Here is a 17,729-nt window from a genome sequence, read left to right as displayed (position 1 = left end):
CTATATTCTAACACAAACAGAATTTACATCATTGCAAACTTTAATTCATCCCATTGCTACGTGTTGAACAAGTTAGAGAAACTGACGTTTCCAATAGAATTGATTGCAAGCAACAATGAAATTCCGAATAAATCGATATCATTAAATACCAAAATAATTAGATAGAAACAAACCAAACTGAGATCATATCAACAAAAATAGATGTCCTAACATGTTGCAATAATTAATTTACCTCAAGAAAGCAGCTGGAATGAAATGCTAAATTTTAGGGGGGGTACATATCGATTCTCTGGTCATTGTAACTTGTAAAAACACTTCATCCAAGTAACCGCCTAACTAAGGACATGTTTGGAACTCTGTTTGGAGCCTTGTAAACAGAAATTCTCATTTTCCAAAGCAGCAAACATAGAAGGAATGGAGGAGATGGATTGGTATTCAGTTGAACTCAACTGAGATCCAAACACACACCAAGACTTCCATCGACAGACAAAGTTGTGTAGACAAAGCCAATTGCCACTTTATACCATATGACCATATGCTAAATGTTAAAAACTAACATGACAACAGAAGGACTTTCGCATACTAAATGTTGATTATTGTAGTCTACACGAGTTCTGTAAACAAGGTCAACACAATAATTTCACAAGACCACAAAAATGCATGGTTGACATTCCCATAAACAGAATAAGGAAATGAAACAGCATGCCCTTTTCATTCAAGGAAAGAACTTTCCAACCGCGTTATACCATGTTGGTTTTTCCTTCATGCTGCTCTTCCAAGTTACCAACGAAATAAAAAACTAGAATTGCTTCAGTGGAAAAAAAAACAATTATGAATAGCTCCAACAAAATTCGCAGAGTTATATATACTTGCACTGGATTTCAAGAAGGATGTTTGTTTCTCAAATAACATGTGAGGTCCTAACTTTTCCAACCCTAAAAAAAAGAGTCACGGGAGAACATACTAAAACTCAGTTCAGCTCAGACACACGCATCTGAATAATTCGCTACGGCTGAGAATCTACATCATCCGGCGGCCACGGCACCAAAAACAAGCTCAGCTTGCTCAACTCAGGAGAAGCCCTTCCCGAGTTTCTGAATGGCAGTGTACATTTTTCTCCTGGACCCAACAGCACTAATCCCCATATCCTTGAGATCCTCTAGAGTCAACATGGGCAAAACCTCATCATCCACCTCATGCACTTCAAACACAGGCGCATAACGACCCAATCCCAATCCATTGAGCCAAATCCTAACCCCATCTTCACCACCCCTCACTCTCCCACCATTCTCATTATTCCTATCCCCACACTTCCAAGCCCTAACATCAGTATCAGACGGCACAGATAGCTCAACCCCGTCATGCTGTTGCTGCTGCTGTTCTCTACCCTTAAATCCCCTCCTATTCCCATCACCCCCCAAATTCTCCACACTATGAATAGGGCTTTGTTCCTTCAAAGGACTCTCCGAATTCTCCACCTCAAACTCCCGATACCCGTCAACATCATCGTCATCATCATCCCCATCTCCGTTATACTTCTCCTCTTCCTCCCCCTCGCCGCCGCCGCCACCGCTGCCGCCACCGTTGTCGCCGCCCTCGTCGATTCTGGAAACCCAATTCGATCTGACCCTCTTGGTGGCGACGGAGCCCCTCTTCTTGGACTCTCTGACCTTCCAGCTCCCAATTGCGACGGTGTCGATGTTCCCTGGCTCTCTGTCGTTGGGTTCTAGGGTTTCGTTAAACTCGCTCAAGTTGGTTAAAGGACGAGTCTTGGAGGGTTTACCTGGGCCCTTCTCCTTGCCGCCGCCACGGTGGTGGTGGTGGTGGTGTCCGCCGTCGAAGGCGAGTTTCCACGGCTTGGAGTTGCGGCGCGCGTGGGAGTCGTAGGGCTGGTCTCCGCCGATGTCGCCCAATCGGACGCTCGGCCGCCGCTGCCGCTTGGATCCGATGGAAGGCTCCGACGAATTGAGAATTAGGGTTCCGCCGCCGTTTATCTGCCCCTCCGGCGGCTGAATCTCTGCCATTCCGCGTAAATGAATCCGAAATGCAGAATTAGGGATAGGGTTTGAATTGGGAAATTAGGGATAGAGGAGTGAGTGAGTGTGCGAGTTGCGCGCGAGTGTGGTGTGTACTAATTCTAACCCTTTTTTGGATGCAACCATTTGTTATTCGTTTGTGGTACTCTAACTCTCATCATGTTCCACACCACATTATTTTACAGAACCACCACGTTTCCACCCAACTCACTTTTCCATACTTCCATTTCTTCTTTTTTTTTTTTTTTTTTTTAATTACCAAACAAAATAAATATCCTCCCACAAAATAAATAATTTTTATTTATTTATGTCTTAAATGAAGAGAAATAAATATAAACATAATGTTAGATAACTTTTGTTACATACATACTATTACTCAATTTGTTAATGTGATATCTATTTAAAAAATTAATCAAATCTCAAATTACATGTTTAAGAGAAAAAAAATATTTATCAATCATATAATATCTTGTTTGTTGATAAAAGTGAAATTGCGTTTCTTTTTTTATAAAAATGATTAATATAATATTTTAAAATTGATAATTAAAAATTAAAAATATATATGATTTGATTGTATGTTATTAATTTTTTGAAAATATTTTTTTTTGGAGTAAATAGAGTAAAATTCGTTTTTAATTTTTCTTAAATAGTTTTTGTTCGAGTTTTTCTTTTTTTGTTGAATGTGAAATGTTATATTTTAATGTGTTTTTGTTATCCTTTGTGGCAAATTTGATTTGATGAGAACGTTACGGTAATTGAAATAATTCTAATCTTAATGGTTGTGTAGGAAATGTTTTTGTGTGAGTGGAACTCTATGTATGGTTTGAACTATTTATTCATTAATTCTAAATAAGAAAAAGTTGTTAAATTAATAATGATGGATCTTTTATGATTAAATACATTGATCGATAAGGGTAAATTATTATATTTATGTTTGAGAGTAATCATGATATTTTTAAGTACTTTTGAAGTTAGTCTAATGAAAAAATCTAATCAATTGTGATCGAGTTCTATAATAAAACTATAGAAGTGGAAGGAGAATGAACATTCAAAAGAAAAGAAAGAAGAAGAAAAATAATTGCAATTATTTTTAAATAAAGTGTAATTTTAATTTAATTATTTTTTTATTATTTTGATGTATTTAAAAGTTTCATATCACTTAATATAAAAGTTTCACATCATTTATTTTATATTTTATTATTTAAAAATAAATTTTTTTATATATAATAGATATAAAATAATTATGAGTGATTTATAATTAGATATTATGAGTGATTTGGACGTAGTTATAGAATAAAATATGATTAGACCAAAATTTCATATATCTTTTTTATATAATTATGGATATATAGAGATAAATATATTCGTATCCACTTGTTTTTATAAAAAAATATGAATAGTGGACTAAATTAGATGATATTAATTATTTTTATCCTATTTATTGATATTATCTCTAAAATACTTTTGATTTATTTGAAATAATATTTTTAATGATCATTTTTTATTTGTAATCAATGTTCCTTAGTGATGTTAGGGTTAGTCTTTAAACTTCAAGATCTCTACAAGAAATTAAGTAAACTAATAATAATATTATCATTGCTTTGTATTATTTAAACTTTTCTCATAACTTCAAAAATTAAATCACAATTCCAATATGGATGATGAATGTGATGAGAAATAAGAGACAAATATTTCTAAAAATAGTGTTTAGAATTTCTATTTTAAAATTTGATTTTAAAACACGAAACTAAAACTTTCTTCCTACTCAATTCTCCTCCTTCTTGTAAAAATGTTTTCTTCATCTATAAATTCAAATACCATGTGTTTTTTTCATGAACACAAATTATTTTAATATGTTTTTTGGTTAAAACATATTTTTAGACAGAGATTAATGTATTGAGATTAAATAAAATTAAATATTTTAATACTCTTTCAATTAAAAAATAAACATTTTTTTTATCACAGCACATATGATAAGAGCAAGTCATGTTAACAAAAATGAAAAAAGAAAAGAAAATTTAAAACGGCGTTGTTTTGGCATGGGATTAGTGATGAAAGCGAAACACGACACGAGGGTGGCGAAAGGTGAAGAAGGGGAAGAGTGAAACGCAACGCTCGCAGAGCAGTGTCGAACGACGGTGTCGTTGCAGGTATCTTCTTATTCTCCTTCACATTTTCTCTCTCCTCTCTCTCTCTCTCTCCCTTCGATTCCATTCCTGTAGCTTTAAGTTTTCTCTCTCATTCCACATTTCACTCTCTTTTCGTAGTAATTACCATTTTCAATTTCTAAAGCTTTCTAGGTAAGGTAATGTCCCTAACCTTTTACAGCAACTTTCCACTCTTTCCAATGCCACCTTTTTTCTATTCTCAAATTCACTATGGGATTCGTTGCACACCGCAATTTCCTGATTTCCACTTTGTTTCGCCGCACCCCCTTTTCATTTCGTCTCTGCATTGCATGCTTGCTTTTAGCTTCTGTGCAGGACTTATTGAATTGGGAGATTGAAAAAAAAAGTTTTTTTTTTTATTTATCTTTTGCAATGTGTTTGTGGGGTTGAGTGTTGTGAACAGTACTGGTCGGATTGGAGAAGGTTTTGGAGAGTGGCTTCAGGGTTTGCTTGTTAGAGCTTTTGTGTCTAATGGAGAGCACAATGATGTGATCGCAAGTGTGTTTGGTCACATTCGTGTGAAAAGGGAGCGAAAAGGTTACTCAGTGTGCTTTTCTTATTTACCTTTGGGGAAAGTGTAGAGTGGGGAATGCCATTTGTTTGTTTCTTATTTTTTTAGTATTTAAATGTTAAACATGCTGTCTGTGAATTCTGAGCAATGAGTTATGAATTGTATCTGTCGTTTTGGTTCTTCTTTAACCGGGAGTGTTGTATTTTCACTTAAATAGCTTTAGTAATCTGGATTGAATATTGTCTCTGGTGGTTTCTTCTGCATCTAGACTTTATTGGTTGATTCTATCTCTCTCTCTCTCTCTCTCCTTTTTTGGGTACTGTCCCACGGCTTCTGCTCTTGAATTGAAGTTTTTTAATTAGACTATAAAAGCCTCTTCTTTGCCATATTATTATCTTGGGATCAGTCTGAAGTTGGCAATCCAGATTTGTGTAGTATTTGATCTCTGTCTCCCTATATCTATCTATAATTATGATAAATTTAAATAGGCAATTAGCTAAGATCTGGACATGTTGAATCGAAAATATTCTATTCCAACTGTCTGCTTCTTTTAGATTCATTCAATGATTTGTTTAGGAGATATTGGGAGGGGTTTCTCGGTTCCAATGAAACATCTTTTGCTTGGTAAATTTTGAGGGATTAACATTTAGTGATCGTCTTGCTCTCTATTAAGTATTTATGGTATGATATTTATCCTTAAACTGTTGGTGCTCATATCTTTTTGGTAGAAGATTAAAATAATAGTCGCGTTCTTTGTATAATTATAACCCGATTTAACATGGTGTTTCTAACTAAGATGCATATGATATCAATTTTTAACTTTCATATTCTGCAAGTAATTGGGTATATTACATATGATGAGAAATTGAGAACAATTTGCTTTGGATATGATTACTTGAGTCCGGTGGACAAGATCATTCGTTAGTGTTATTACCATTATATCTTGATATATGGATTGCAATTTTATGGTCTGTTAGTTTCGGCATTTGCAGTGAGAAAATGCCCATTTTCCCATAGCAAGCTTGTGAAACAATTAGGTCTTTGCTTATTTTCTTTTGCCTTTCTTTTCCCCTGAGAAACATATAAGTCGTGTCTCTATTCTTGATTGTACTGTATAGAGGAAAGGTACTTCACTCTGGGTAGCTATACTAGAGTAGTAATATCTGCTTATAAATCTTTTCTTTCCTCATTGTGTAACTTGAGGTTATGCAATGTTTTGAAAATGTTATCGTGATGGAAGTTGCAAAACTGCAAATTTTTTTCTTTTGCCAAATTATATTTTTTTTTATTGCAATGTTTTAATTGTTTAAAAGGTGGATTAACTTTCTGGATAAAGATGAGAAATTAACTTGATCCTATTTCTAGCTTGTATTTGAGAATGAAGGCTAATTGCATGCAATTTTACAGAATGATATGCTTTTTTTAATGCTGTTTGAATGATTTCAAACGTAGTAACGCACTGGCATTGGACAATAGTGCAGTTAAGATGTCATACCTGGTATGTTAAGGATACGGGGATACAAGATTTTCAAAAATATAAAATACATGTAGGAAGAGCTGCTCAATATTAAATAATATACCCTCTTCTTGACCACATAACGTATGCAGTGTGTCTTACATAGTCTGTTTAGGAAGGGCTTTCTCTTAAGTACACGTACCAGAGATTTATCTGTTTTTTGTGTCTTTAACGTTAATAAGTTATGGTATATAGCGAAAACCTATGTTGTCCAACACGTTTTGAAACTACAATAACAATTAGCAAAGAAATCAGTGTGTTGCGTTTACTGAAACTTTAATTGAAAGAAATGGTCATATACCTGTGCATTAAGGGGCACTCCTGGACACTCTTTGGAAATAAGGCTGAATTTTTATTAAATACTTCCCATACATTATGTTTGAAATATTAGCCTTGCTACAATTAATTGCTTTCAGTAACTGTATCATTGGTAGTTCTTGTTTATATGATAATGTTTATAAGTGCATAGTGCGCACAGAGAAATCTAGTGGAAGTTTTAAAGTCTGGAAGTTTTAGATTTTTGGGCATGGTCTGTTTTCTTATGCCAGAGTAGAGTAGAGGGTAGCTCAATTGCTCCTTTTTTTTGTTTTTTAATGCCAAACATTCAAATAAAGAGTTTTAGATTTGTGATATCTGACATCCCCCGGAAAGAAAATGATTGTGATGTTTTGGTGTTATATTTAGGTAATCACTATATTTTATTTTTGTCTATTATGTTCTCAATGTCTCATTATAGTGCAAATTGATGTGAGCTTTGTCAAAACTTGCCATGATAGAATGTGTAGCTTAAAGAATTTTACCTACTAGCTCAAAAAATAAAGCATTTCACTATCTATCTTCTTAAATTTCTTCATATAAATGCTATAGTTGATAAACTAGAATTACTTAACGTTGTGCACGGTTCATTGTTGGAAACTGGTGGGATCTCTAACACCCAAGTTTTTGTCCAATAAATGATGTGCTTCTTGTGTCTTCTCCTGTTTGTAGTGCATGAGATAAAATAAAGAACTACTCATACAGTTATATAGAAAAGCTTAGATCCTTTATAAATTGTATTTGAATGATGATTGGGAATATTACATATTGGATTGTTCTATGCTTGTTTAGTTGTAAATTTCTCTCATTTTATTTAATTTTTTCTCTCATTAAATATCTGATGCTAAACTTTTTCTTTTCTCATTTGTTAACAGGATTTGCCTTTCAGCTGGATATTGTTGATTAATTAAGCATCAAGACTTCGTGATTCCAACTGCCACATCTGTTGCAAAATCCTCTGGATGAAAAATGGATGATGGCCGCCAACATGAAAACAGCAGGCATAAGATGGATTACTACAGAGGAGCACATTCCCTGGTAAGAGGAATGCACAGATTTAGTGTGCTTTCTGTTTCTTTAGCTTTGCACCAGTGGTCACTTGATTTACTAATTGGATTGGTTTTTGCATGTGCAGTGGAATACCGATTCCCAGCATCAAGTAAAAGAGCCAAATGCATTAGTTATGAATAAGAAGATAAGGTCCATTATGGCTGAAAGGCAGGCTGCCATTCTAGAACTTGAACTAGAGGCTGCTATATCCGAAAAGAATGAAGCCTTGGCTGCTCGAGATGCAGCCATTCGGCAAAGAGATGAAGCAATTGCTCAGAGAGATCATGCTCTTTTGGAACGTGATAATGCTCTTGCAGCCCTTCAAAGTCGGAACAATTCTGTCAACTTCCCATTTGGCAGCGGAATTCATTGTGGATCAAAACGGCTGCACCATTCTTCAAACCATCTATCTAACATGACTGATGCTGCGTACAGCGCAAAGGATATGATTATAAGGGATGCCTCTCCAGTGACTGTTATACCTTCTGAAGCTGTAAAGTCTCATCAAACAAAGAAAACAAAGGATAACAAGGTAATTAATTCTAAGGCATCAAAGACACCCTGCAAAGTAAAGAAAATGGGTGAGGATTTAAACAGGCAGGCTTCTTCCGAAGGGACAAAGATCAGATCTGAATGGGACAGGCAAGATGTTGGCCTGAATTTGGTTGCATTTGATGAAACTATCATGCCAGTGCCAGTATGCACATGTACCGGCGTACCACGTCAGTGCTACAAATGGGGGAATGGCGGTTGGCAGTCATCCTGTTGTACCACGACATTGTCTATGTATCCACTACCACAACTTCCAAACAAGCGTCATGCCCGCATTGGAGGACGAAAGATGAGTGGAAGCGTCTTTACAAGACTTCTCAGTAGGTTGGCATCAGAAGGCCATGATTTATCTATACCATTGGATCTTAAGGAATACTGGGCCAGACACGGAACAAATCGCTACATCACCATCAAGTAGGTTGCTGACTCATTTGTATCGAGTTGTGTTCCATTTTAAACCTCTTGCAACAACTGGCCTTTGATTGAAATCATGCCTAGATAAGCATGGTATGCTTGAATTTTGCAAACACAGTTGATTTTTCAATACAAGGCTGTTTTCCCCATGCTTATTTTTGGTTACTGATATGGCTAGACCCAACTTCCATCATTATGAATGGGATAGCTGTAAAGTATAATGTATGTACATGTGACTTTCTAGTTTCTAGGTGACTAGAAGTAGACCCCCTTGGTTGGTTTCAGCGTTGTCTATCCATTATTAATACGTTACGTAGGAAACTTTCTCCATTTTTTTTGGTCTGTGGTTCTTTTGTTAACTATAAATTTCAATGGGGAAAATTTCCAATTTCCTTAGGGATCAAAAGTCTCTAGAGAGACTTTGTCACGAGACACTGTTTAGTTGTTCAGTTTGGCTTTATTTATTTATTTAATCTTTAGGAAAGAATTACAACAATCCCTTACGAGATATGGTCACAGAAACAAAACATATTATTGTTTAGGATTGTGATGTGTTGGAATTTATTTAACTTTGTGTTGCACTAAGGGTGTGCTTAAAGATTAATCTCTTCCCATGCGTGCATATCACCAAAGTAAGTTCTGTTCTTCTACCAAGTTCTCTTTCATACACACAACACAACTTGTGAATCGAGCTGATTATTGTGTTTTAGGGATATAGTTATCTACTAAATGTGCCAAAAATTTGTTGGTTGGGAATTTATCTATCCGCTCTCCTTGATAATATCATGCGATTTGTATAGGTTAAACAAAATCTTCTCTAGCTTTCTTTCGTGTTATGATTTGTTTCCGTGTCATCCAAAATAACAAATGGAATGGAAAACACATTCACTATATGTTTGGATTAGTATTTTAGCATGTGTAATTACAAGATAAATGATTATTTTATTTAGTTAAAATATGTAATAGATAAATATTGTAAAAATATAATTGTATTATATTTAAATTCATAATAAATAGTTTTAAGTGTATAAATTCATAAATATTGAGTTTACGATAAATAACTTAAATTGATAATGTTATTTTTAATTATTAACAAATTATTTTAAAAAAACTATTGAAATTAATTTAGAAATAGAGATTTTAAAAAAAAAGTAGATTGAAAGAGATAACTATTAAGAAAATTAAGTATTCGGATTAAAAAAATAAAGGGTACCTTGATATGATTGAGAAAGAAATATCACTACTTGCATATGTGAAACACATATTCGAAAGAGAGAATATAAAGGATATTTAATTGGGATAAAGGACAGTGAAAGTTTCGCCCTCCAAATTATTTATTACTATTGTTCATAACCAGCGTAAAAAAAAGTATTTTGTATTTCTGTATATTTTAAAAAAATAAAAATAAAATAAAATTGAAAGGTTAATGATAAGAGGGTCTTATTTTTTATTTTTTTTTATAGTTATAAATGTAAGAGTAATTTTCGAAAAATAATGGAGATGAAAAGCAGTTTAAGAAATAGTTCTAGAGACAAATTGTTCAAAAAAAAAAAAAAAAAAGAAGTATACATCAAATGGGTAATCCTCTTTATGAATATTAGATTAAATTAAGATTTATTAAAATTACATAGTTTTGACATTAAGATTTAAAATTTAATTAAAATTAAATATTTAATATATAGGATTAGGATAAACAATGTAATTGACTTAGTAGTAAGAGTTAGAATAATATGTACAAAGTCTTAAATTTAAATTTTGTATATTGTTATCATTATAATTCTTATAGATAAAAAAAATGATAAATCATGTAATTTAATAAGGTTAAAAATAATTCCTAAAGATGTTTTATTTGTAGATATATTTATCTCTACTAATTAACCAAAATGGGTGCATATATTCTCATTGAAAAGAGATCCTCCCTAAAAATAACTTGACAGGATCCAGCATTACAATTTCATTATTTATCATTTTAAATCTAATTTAAAAATAAATATATATTAAGGAGTTTTAAGAATTCATTATCAAGGTGTATTCACCTATTAAACCCATATTAATGTTAGAACTTAAACTATAAAGAGAGCTCTATCTAAAAGATCAATTTATTATGTGAGAGAAAGTCCCAAATCTTCACATTGAACTTCATATTCTATCTAATGTGAGATTTTTAAAAATTAATCTCTTTCAAGAAATATATATATATAGGAAGCATATCAAGTAAGAGAGAATTTATTATGAGAAATGAGAGGGTTAAAATATAACCCTTAGATTAATTTTTTCTCACTTGATATGCTCCCTATATATATATATATATATGGGGAATGTTAATATATTCCCACCTATATTTTAGTGAGAGTGTGTTAGCATTCCCCTATATATATATATATATATATATATATATATATATATATATATATATATATTATGGAGTATTCTCCGGTTAAACATGAAAACTAATGTCTTTCAAGAACAATATATTTTCTTTCTTTATTTTTTGTGGAGGAGGAATGAGTTGGAAGAGAAAGAATAAAGAAGAATCGAAGAGAAGTAGAAGTCGTGGAACATGCTGCTTTTGGTGGAGAAGACAGACGGGGATACAGAAATAAGAAAGTTACAAAACAACACAAAAAGGAAAGGAAGAAGCAACTGTGCAGGACATAATCCATTATGTTAGTTTTTTAAAACAATTTCACGACTAATATTCAACATAATTAGTTATGTTATTTTTTAAAAATTTATTACAGCATAACCAATTATGAACATATTTTGGTGATATGGATAAGTGGAAGTAATAATTAATTATTTTTATATAATTTTGATTTGATTCCTATTCAAATGTAGATCATAGACGTGAAACTAAATATATACAATATTATAATACAGTCCATCATGTTTTTATTTTTATTTTTATATATAATTTTTTCTTATTTCTTTGAAATCAAATACACTTATTTTTATTCTATTTCTTATATTCTTTTTTGCACCTATCAATTCTACTTTCTCTGTTTCCTTTTTCTCATGCAAACATAGCATTAAGGTTTCACCTTTCTTGATAGGTAAAAGTGTGTGGTACAGGGCCACAGGCCTCGTTTGTCCTATTCTTTTTTCTGATGTATTATTGCAAATCGCAGAGAACAAAATTGAATGAAGTGAACTTGGCATTGAGCTGCTGTCTATGCCATTAATACAGAAGTCCTATTAAATAAGGATAAGCCATTAGTGAGGAAGCAAAACACTTGAATTGTTATTGACAAACACAGTAAGTTCTACCAACTATATATATACGTGCTTTTTTAACCAACTACCATTCTTCAATTATGATAAAGACTCATGCATCAGGTACGTGACTCAGGTACACATCACTTGTACCACGTACTTTCCTTATCAACTCGCTCTAGTATATTTATTCCTCCTTTCACGTGCTCTAACATCTTCCTCACTCAAACCTTTTTATCATACGCATATTAGTAGAGCTTCTACTATCAATTTCAACTATAACATATATACACATTTATATATCGCACACTTTATTGATACATATTATTATTTTGTATTTTCTTATTACATCATATCTATTTTATATATATACTAACCTATTTTTTCCTTCTGGTTTTTCATAAAATATTAGAGATATCACATCTATTAATGATAAAGTCATAATAATGTATATAAATAAGAAATAATTCTTACCTTACAGATCCATTTTGTAAAGTAAAAATTATTCCTCACTTATATACCTTAGTATAATCTTATACATAATTAATAAGTGATTTTTAATATACTTTTTTTTTACTTCAAGAACTAAACATTTCAAAAATAAAGTATGTAAAACTGAACATCAAACAACAATTGTTAAGATATTTTCACCTTACAAATCAACTTTATAAAGTTAAGTTTCAACCCACTTTCTTAAGAAAAAAAACATTTCATATTTTAACTAAATACTATAAACAAACTTTAGTAATAGTCTTTATCAATTGTATTGAACAATTCATTACAAGATTAGTTTATAATACAAATTAATTTAAATACATGTTCCAATTAATCAAAGATTATACAATAATCTTATCACTAATAACTAATAAGGTAAAAATTATTCTCCACTTATATACACTATTATTAATTTTTTTATTGGTTAATGTGCGATTTTTAACACACTCTCCTCCAAGAGTGCACATTTCAAAAATAAAGTTTATAGAACTAAATGTCAATTAGTAATCGCTAAGATATCTCCACCAAACAATTTTGTGAAATTAAGTGATGTTTCAACCTACTCCTACCTTCTTAAAACAAAAGATATTTCATATTTCGACTAGGAACAAACTTTAGTAATTAATGGTTTTGTTATGACAAGTGTATATTAGATGATTCATAATATGATTAATTTATAGTTCAAATTAATTTAAACACATTGCAATTAATCAAAACCAGTACAATAACGAGTTGATCCTTTTAATATACAACCTATCCTAATATTTTCACACCCATCTTACACCTCTTTCTTTCTCATTTCAGTTATGACTTTTTTTGTCCCTTCCTTTCTCATCACTCTCCCAACCCAATGTGAAAAAAAGATAAAAATACATGAATATACAAATATAATGATGATCTACTGTTGTACATTATACAACAAAGACTAATATGTCAAATGAAATACAAAACAATGGGATCAACAATAAAAAAAATTAAAAAAAATTCACAAAGCAGGGGCAAAAATGATTTATAGGCATCAATCATTACTTTCCTCATTCTAGGATGCCAAAATCCAAAGAAACATATTATTTGCTTCTAAATAATAAATCAAATGAATGGCTAATTGTTGATAGCTTGAATCCACGCATAAATTTCCAAGAAGATGCTATCTCAGAATTCGCTTTGTTAGATTTCCTCCCTTTCTCTCTGGCAGCATGACTTATAACAGATTCAGAAGATTTTGAATCAAGTATGGTAGAGGCAGAGGAAGTTTCAGTGGCTCCAAATGAAACACCTCCTTTGTTTGATGCATCCAGTGGATATCCAACAGCTCCATCCTGATGAGGAGGTGGAAATTTCTCACTCTTACTTTTTGCATTTGCATGAGTCACCACTCTCCACCTCTGATAGTGAGAAAACACATGTAATGTTGCTCAAGGAAGCAAATAAGAATAAGCTGAATTAGAAAGCTTGAGTAAACATAAGAAGGACCATCAGATCAAATAAAAGTCATCGCAGAGTTTTATAAATTGAAGTAGCAATGCATCACCAAAAATATTTTTTAAAAGCCAAGCTAGCCTGGCTAAGATCAGAGAATCCTAAGCAAAAGATGATGCCAAAGAATCTAGGTCTCAAATTCCAGACAGTTTTATAACTGATAGAATATTTTATCATGAAATCATGCAATTGTCAAGATGTCAAAATTTAGATGCTAGTATATAGGGTAAAAAGGAAGCTAAGACTTGAGATATACATAAAAAAATGTAGAAGGAACAGAAAATTAAACTCAACAAGAGCATAACTAAAGTGAGTTCCAAGCATGGAAAGAAGACTAATATAACAGAAACATGTGGCTTACATCCAAGTTCGCTTGGATCTCTGCATTGGCTTCTGGGGCTGGAATGGCCAAACCACGCTCCCGTACTCTAACCCTTCTGGCACCATCAACTGGATTAGTTTTTCCACTTAGAGCTTTCTGCCTGAGAATAGTAAAAAAAAAATAGAAGTTGTAATAGGCACCAAGATAAAATCAATCAAGAAGTTATTGAAGACAGTAATAGAACCTTCTTGCTTCTTCATCTCTCAGTTTTATATCCAATTCTTTGGTGGGAGGATACTTTGGTAAACTAGATGGTTCACAAGCATAGGGCTCAGTGGTAAAGAACTGCAGATAGAAAACAGCTGTGAATACATACATTACATCTCAAATATAATGCTAATTCACAGTGAACACTCACTTCACTATTTAGAGCAGCTGAGGCAGTGCCACGATCATCAGGATCTATTGCAAGAAGCGTTTCAATAAGAGGTAATGAAGAAGATGGAAAATCCTTGAACGTTTCTAAGACGCATCTTTTATATGGTTGCTGTGGCTTAAAGAGCGTAGCATTTGGCAACTTATATTTCTTCCAATATTCCTCAGATGGAGAGCCACATAACTTAAATATTTTGTGCAGCTGCTCAACCTAGATCCAAGCAACTAAAAAATCAGTCACATGTCTTCCAGAAAATAAGCATCGCAAGATCTAGGAAACAGAAATATCAAAACATAAATTTGATACTATATTAACTTCCTTAAGCTTGCTAGAGGGTACAGTGTATTCAAATAAACTACTTTGTGTGTCTTTTGATGATGAACTTAAACATTCTCATTTTCAGTTGCCTCTATTTATTCTCTGACTATAATTTGGTTTCTACCTTAAGGCCTATAAACCATGTCTGATCAGCGGTCCATCACGATAATAGGTTATGCCATTAATTGATTAACAAACATAGTAATCAAATTGATGAAACAATCCAACCTAAGCCCCCCACCTTACCAACTTGGTCGGTGAATCACAATAAAATGGGGGGGAAAACAAAAGGAATTCTTCCCACATGCAAGGCCTCAAAAGTGATTTCAGGGATGGAGAATTTATGAACCAAAAGCAAGCTGATGCATCAAGACTGGTGTTTGATGTAATTGAGAAAAGATAAGAAGTCATTGCAGTCAATAGTCTTTAATTTGATACAAAGCCACTCATGGAACAACACAGAGCAATACCTCTGTTCGGCCAGGCATGATTGGCTTTCCAGCAAGCAGCTCCGCCAAGATGCAGCCAGCACTCCAAAGGTCAACACCAACACCATAGGATGTAGCCCCAAGAAGAAGCTCGGGGGGGCGATACCAAAGGGTCACGACTCTACTAGTCATGGGATGCTTTTGCTTAGAATCAAAGAAAGTTGCCAGTCCAAAATCTGCAATTTTAAGTATTCCTTCATTGTCAATAAGCAGATTGGAACCCTTAATATCGCGGTGCAATACACCTCGGCTGTGGCAATGCTCAAGGCCAGACAGCAATTGCTTCATATAACATTTGACCTGTCATAAAGGACATACTGAAAAATAATCAGCCTTTCGGTACAATTTGCCTTTCATTTTTAAATATGAAAGGTTCGTCCTCCCTTCTATTCTTACTGATACATGACAAGGCACCATTGCTTCACATAACTTCACTGTGTACTAAATGTAAATACCTCCATAAAGCCAAGGAATAAAAACTACATGATTTAACATTCTCATTGCAACACTATACAATGTAAGGTCACCACCACCCTCCCTATGTGACATGCAAATTCTGGTTTCCATTTAAACTAGGTTGAGTTAGGCCTAAACCCAAACTCTAGACAATGTAAGGTCACCACCCTCCCTATAGGACATGCAAATTCTATTTTCCATTTAAAATTGGGATAAAAAATATAATTTATATATATATATATATATATATATCAGCAAACAACCAAAGAATCCAATGGATGAATAGATGGAATTTGAAACATAAAAGTAGACGTATTCCCCCTTTATTTTACTTAAAAGAAATCCTCTATAAAATTTCCATCATTATAAAAACAAGGCATTTCAATGCATCATGTTTTAAATCCACTTAAAAATTAAACTCCACTCTCAAAATTCCCAATCCAAACACATTATAAAAGTAAAGAAAGTTCTTTCCTTCAGTGTATTTGCATCCTGCTGGATAAAGCAAAAAATCGGAATCATGTGCTAACCTCATTTTATAGAGTGATGTGACATAGGAAATTTCAGAGCAAGAATCATGCAAAATAAAAAGTAAAAAAGAGCTCAGAACAGTGCACGTATGGGACCCAACGAGGGCTTGGCTTGGAAGCTCTAGGAGCAAAAAAAATCTCCACTAATAATGAAAAGAACTTGGAGTTAAATGATGAGGTGAAACACAAACACCACTAAATCACAACACTGAAGGATGCAAAAAGCAAAATTGGAAAAATGAGCAAAAAATAGTGGTACCTGTGGCTCAGAGAATTTGACACCAACACCAGCTGCAAGACCAGCAAGATCGTGCTCCATGTACTCAAATACCAAGTAAAGACTTGATGAAATTCTTGAAGTAACCAACCCCTCAAGCTTTACAACATTGGGGTGATCAAGCCTCCTCAAAACAAGAATCTCTCTAGCCATGAACTTCACACTCTCTGCCTCCAAGTTATCAAATCTAACTTTCTTCAAAGCCACTATCTTCCCAGTAACAAGGTCTCTTGCTTTATACACATTGCTATAAGTTCCTTGCCCAATCTGCACAAACACCCAAAACAAAATACCAATTTTAAAAATAAATAAAAAAAATAATTTTTGGAAAAAGAGGTTAAGTTTCTAAGTTCAAACTTCCAAAAACATTCACCTTGGCAAGTTTCTCGAATGTGTTGGCCCGGCGAGGAGTCCAATCTCCGATAGCGTCGCCGACGACGGCCATCAGCCACGGCGGCCACCCCTGGTGGGTCGCCGTGAACGACTCAAGTCGGGGTCTCCGGCGCTCCGGCGCCGGAACAACGCCGGAAGGTTCGCCGGCGTGCGGAGCCTTGTGCCTCTCCCGAACCGTGACGGCATTACTTTCGCCGCCGTTAGAGGCGGTGTCATGCCGGCGGCGGTCGGCGGCGTCCGCCTGCTTTCTGAGCGCGCAGCCCATGTGTTAGAGCTGACTGCGGGCGGCGGTAACGGTGGAAGAGTGTGGAAAACGCATGGAGCTGCCGTACACGGTGGCGGAGGTGGTGGCCGGCGAATGAGCGAGGATTTTAAGGTTTGTTTGTTGTTGAAGAATGAAGATTTTTGAGGTGAGGAGTTTGAGGCTGTCACAATGTCTCTCTGTTTACAGGTACTTGAAACTTGAAAGTTGAAAGTGTGTACTACTAATACTAATAACTAAATATTCTAATAAAACATTTCTCTAAATAATATTATTGCAAACTATTTTTGACATGATAGCATAATGATAAGTTAGTTAAAATTTATTTATATTTAAGTCTAATTTTTTTTAGATATTTTCTTGATTATATATAAGTTCATAGAGAATATTATATTAGTAGATGAAATTATTAATTTTCGTTTTTAGATTTTCAAATCATAAAAATATTTAATCATCTTTTATTTATATAATTTTATAATTAAAATACTTTATTTAGTT

General features: G+C 33.6%; 3 protein-coding genes across 4 annotated transcripts; 1 reads left to right on the top strand and 2 right to left on the bottom strand.

Annotated features, from left to right (window-relative positions):
* Window positions 1-814: 814 nt before the first annotated feature.
* LOC109816433 (uncharacterized) lies at window positions 815-2,226 on the bottom strand. The gene has a single exon (XM_020381448.3). The coding sequence runs from the start codon at window positions 2,022-2,024 to the stop codon at window positions 1,071-1,073; it is 954 nt and encodes a 317-aa protein (XP_020237037.2). The 5' UTR covers window positions 2,025-2,226; the 3' UTR covers window positions 815-1,070.
* Window positions 2,227-4,042: 1,816 nt separating this feature from the next.
* BPC4 (basic pentacysteine 4) lies at window positions 4,043-9,166 on the top strand. Of its 2 annotated transcripts, none has more exons than XM_020381468.3 (3): window positions 4,043-4,186; window positions 7,422-7,584; window positions 7,682-9,166. In XM_020381468.3, exons 2-3 carry the CDS (start codon window positions 7,516-7,518, stop codon window positions 8,564-8,566), a joined length of 954 nt encoding a protein of 317 aa, XP_020237057.2. In that variant the 5' UTR covers window positions 4,043-4,186; window positions 7,422-7,515; the 3' UTR covers window positions 8,567-9,166. The 2 variants fall into 2 exon arrangements, with proteins under 2 accessions (XP_020237057.2, XP_029130851.2); XM_029275018.2 differs by lacking the exon at window positions 4,043-4,186 and adding an exon at window positions 4,239-4,341.
* A 3,984-nt stretch (window positions 9,167-13,150) lies between these two features.
* On the bottom strand, window positions 13,151-17,444 carry LOC109816445 (putative serine/threonine-protein kinase At1g54610). Its single transcript, XM_020381467.3, has 7 exons — window positions 16,950-17,444; window positions 16,559-16,843; window positions 15,296-15,613; window positions 14,490-14,717; window positions 14,316-14,416; window positions 14,111-14,231; window positions 13,151-13,655 (listed from the first exon to the last, which is right to left on the bottom strand). The coding sequence occupies exons 1-7, from the start codon at window positions 17,232-17,234 to the stop codon at window positions 13,338-13,340; spliced, it is 1,656 nt and encodes a 551-aa protein (XP_020237056.1). The 5' UTR covers window positions 17,235-17,444; the 3' UTR covers window positions 13,151-13,337.
* Window positions 17,445-17,729: the final 285 nt, after the last annotated feature.

The sequence above is a fragment of the Cajanus cajan genome, chromosome 2, assembly GCF_000230855.2.
Source record: "Cajanus cajan strain Asha chromosome 2, NIPB_CcT2T_4, whole genome shotgun sequence".
NCBI classification, from domain to species: domain Eukaryota; kingdom Viridiplantae; phylum Streptophyta; class Magnoliopsida; order Fabales; family Fabaceae; genus Cajanus; species Cajanus cajan.
Note: the sequence above shows the minus strand (reverse complement) of the source record. Positions and strands in the feature narration are given on the sequence as shown.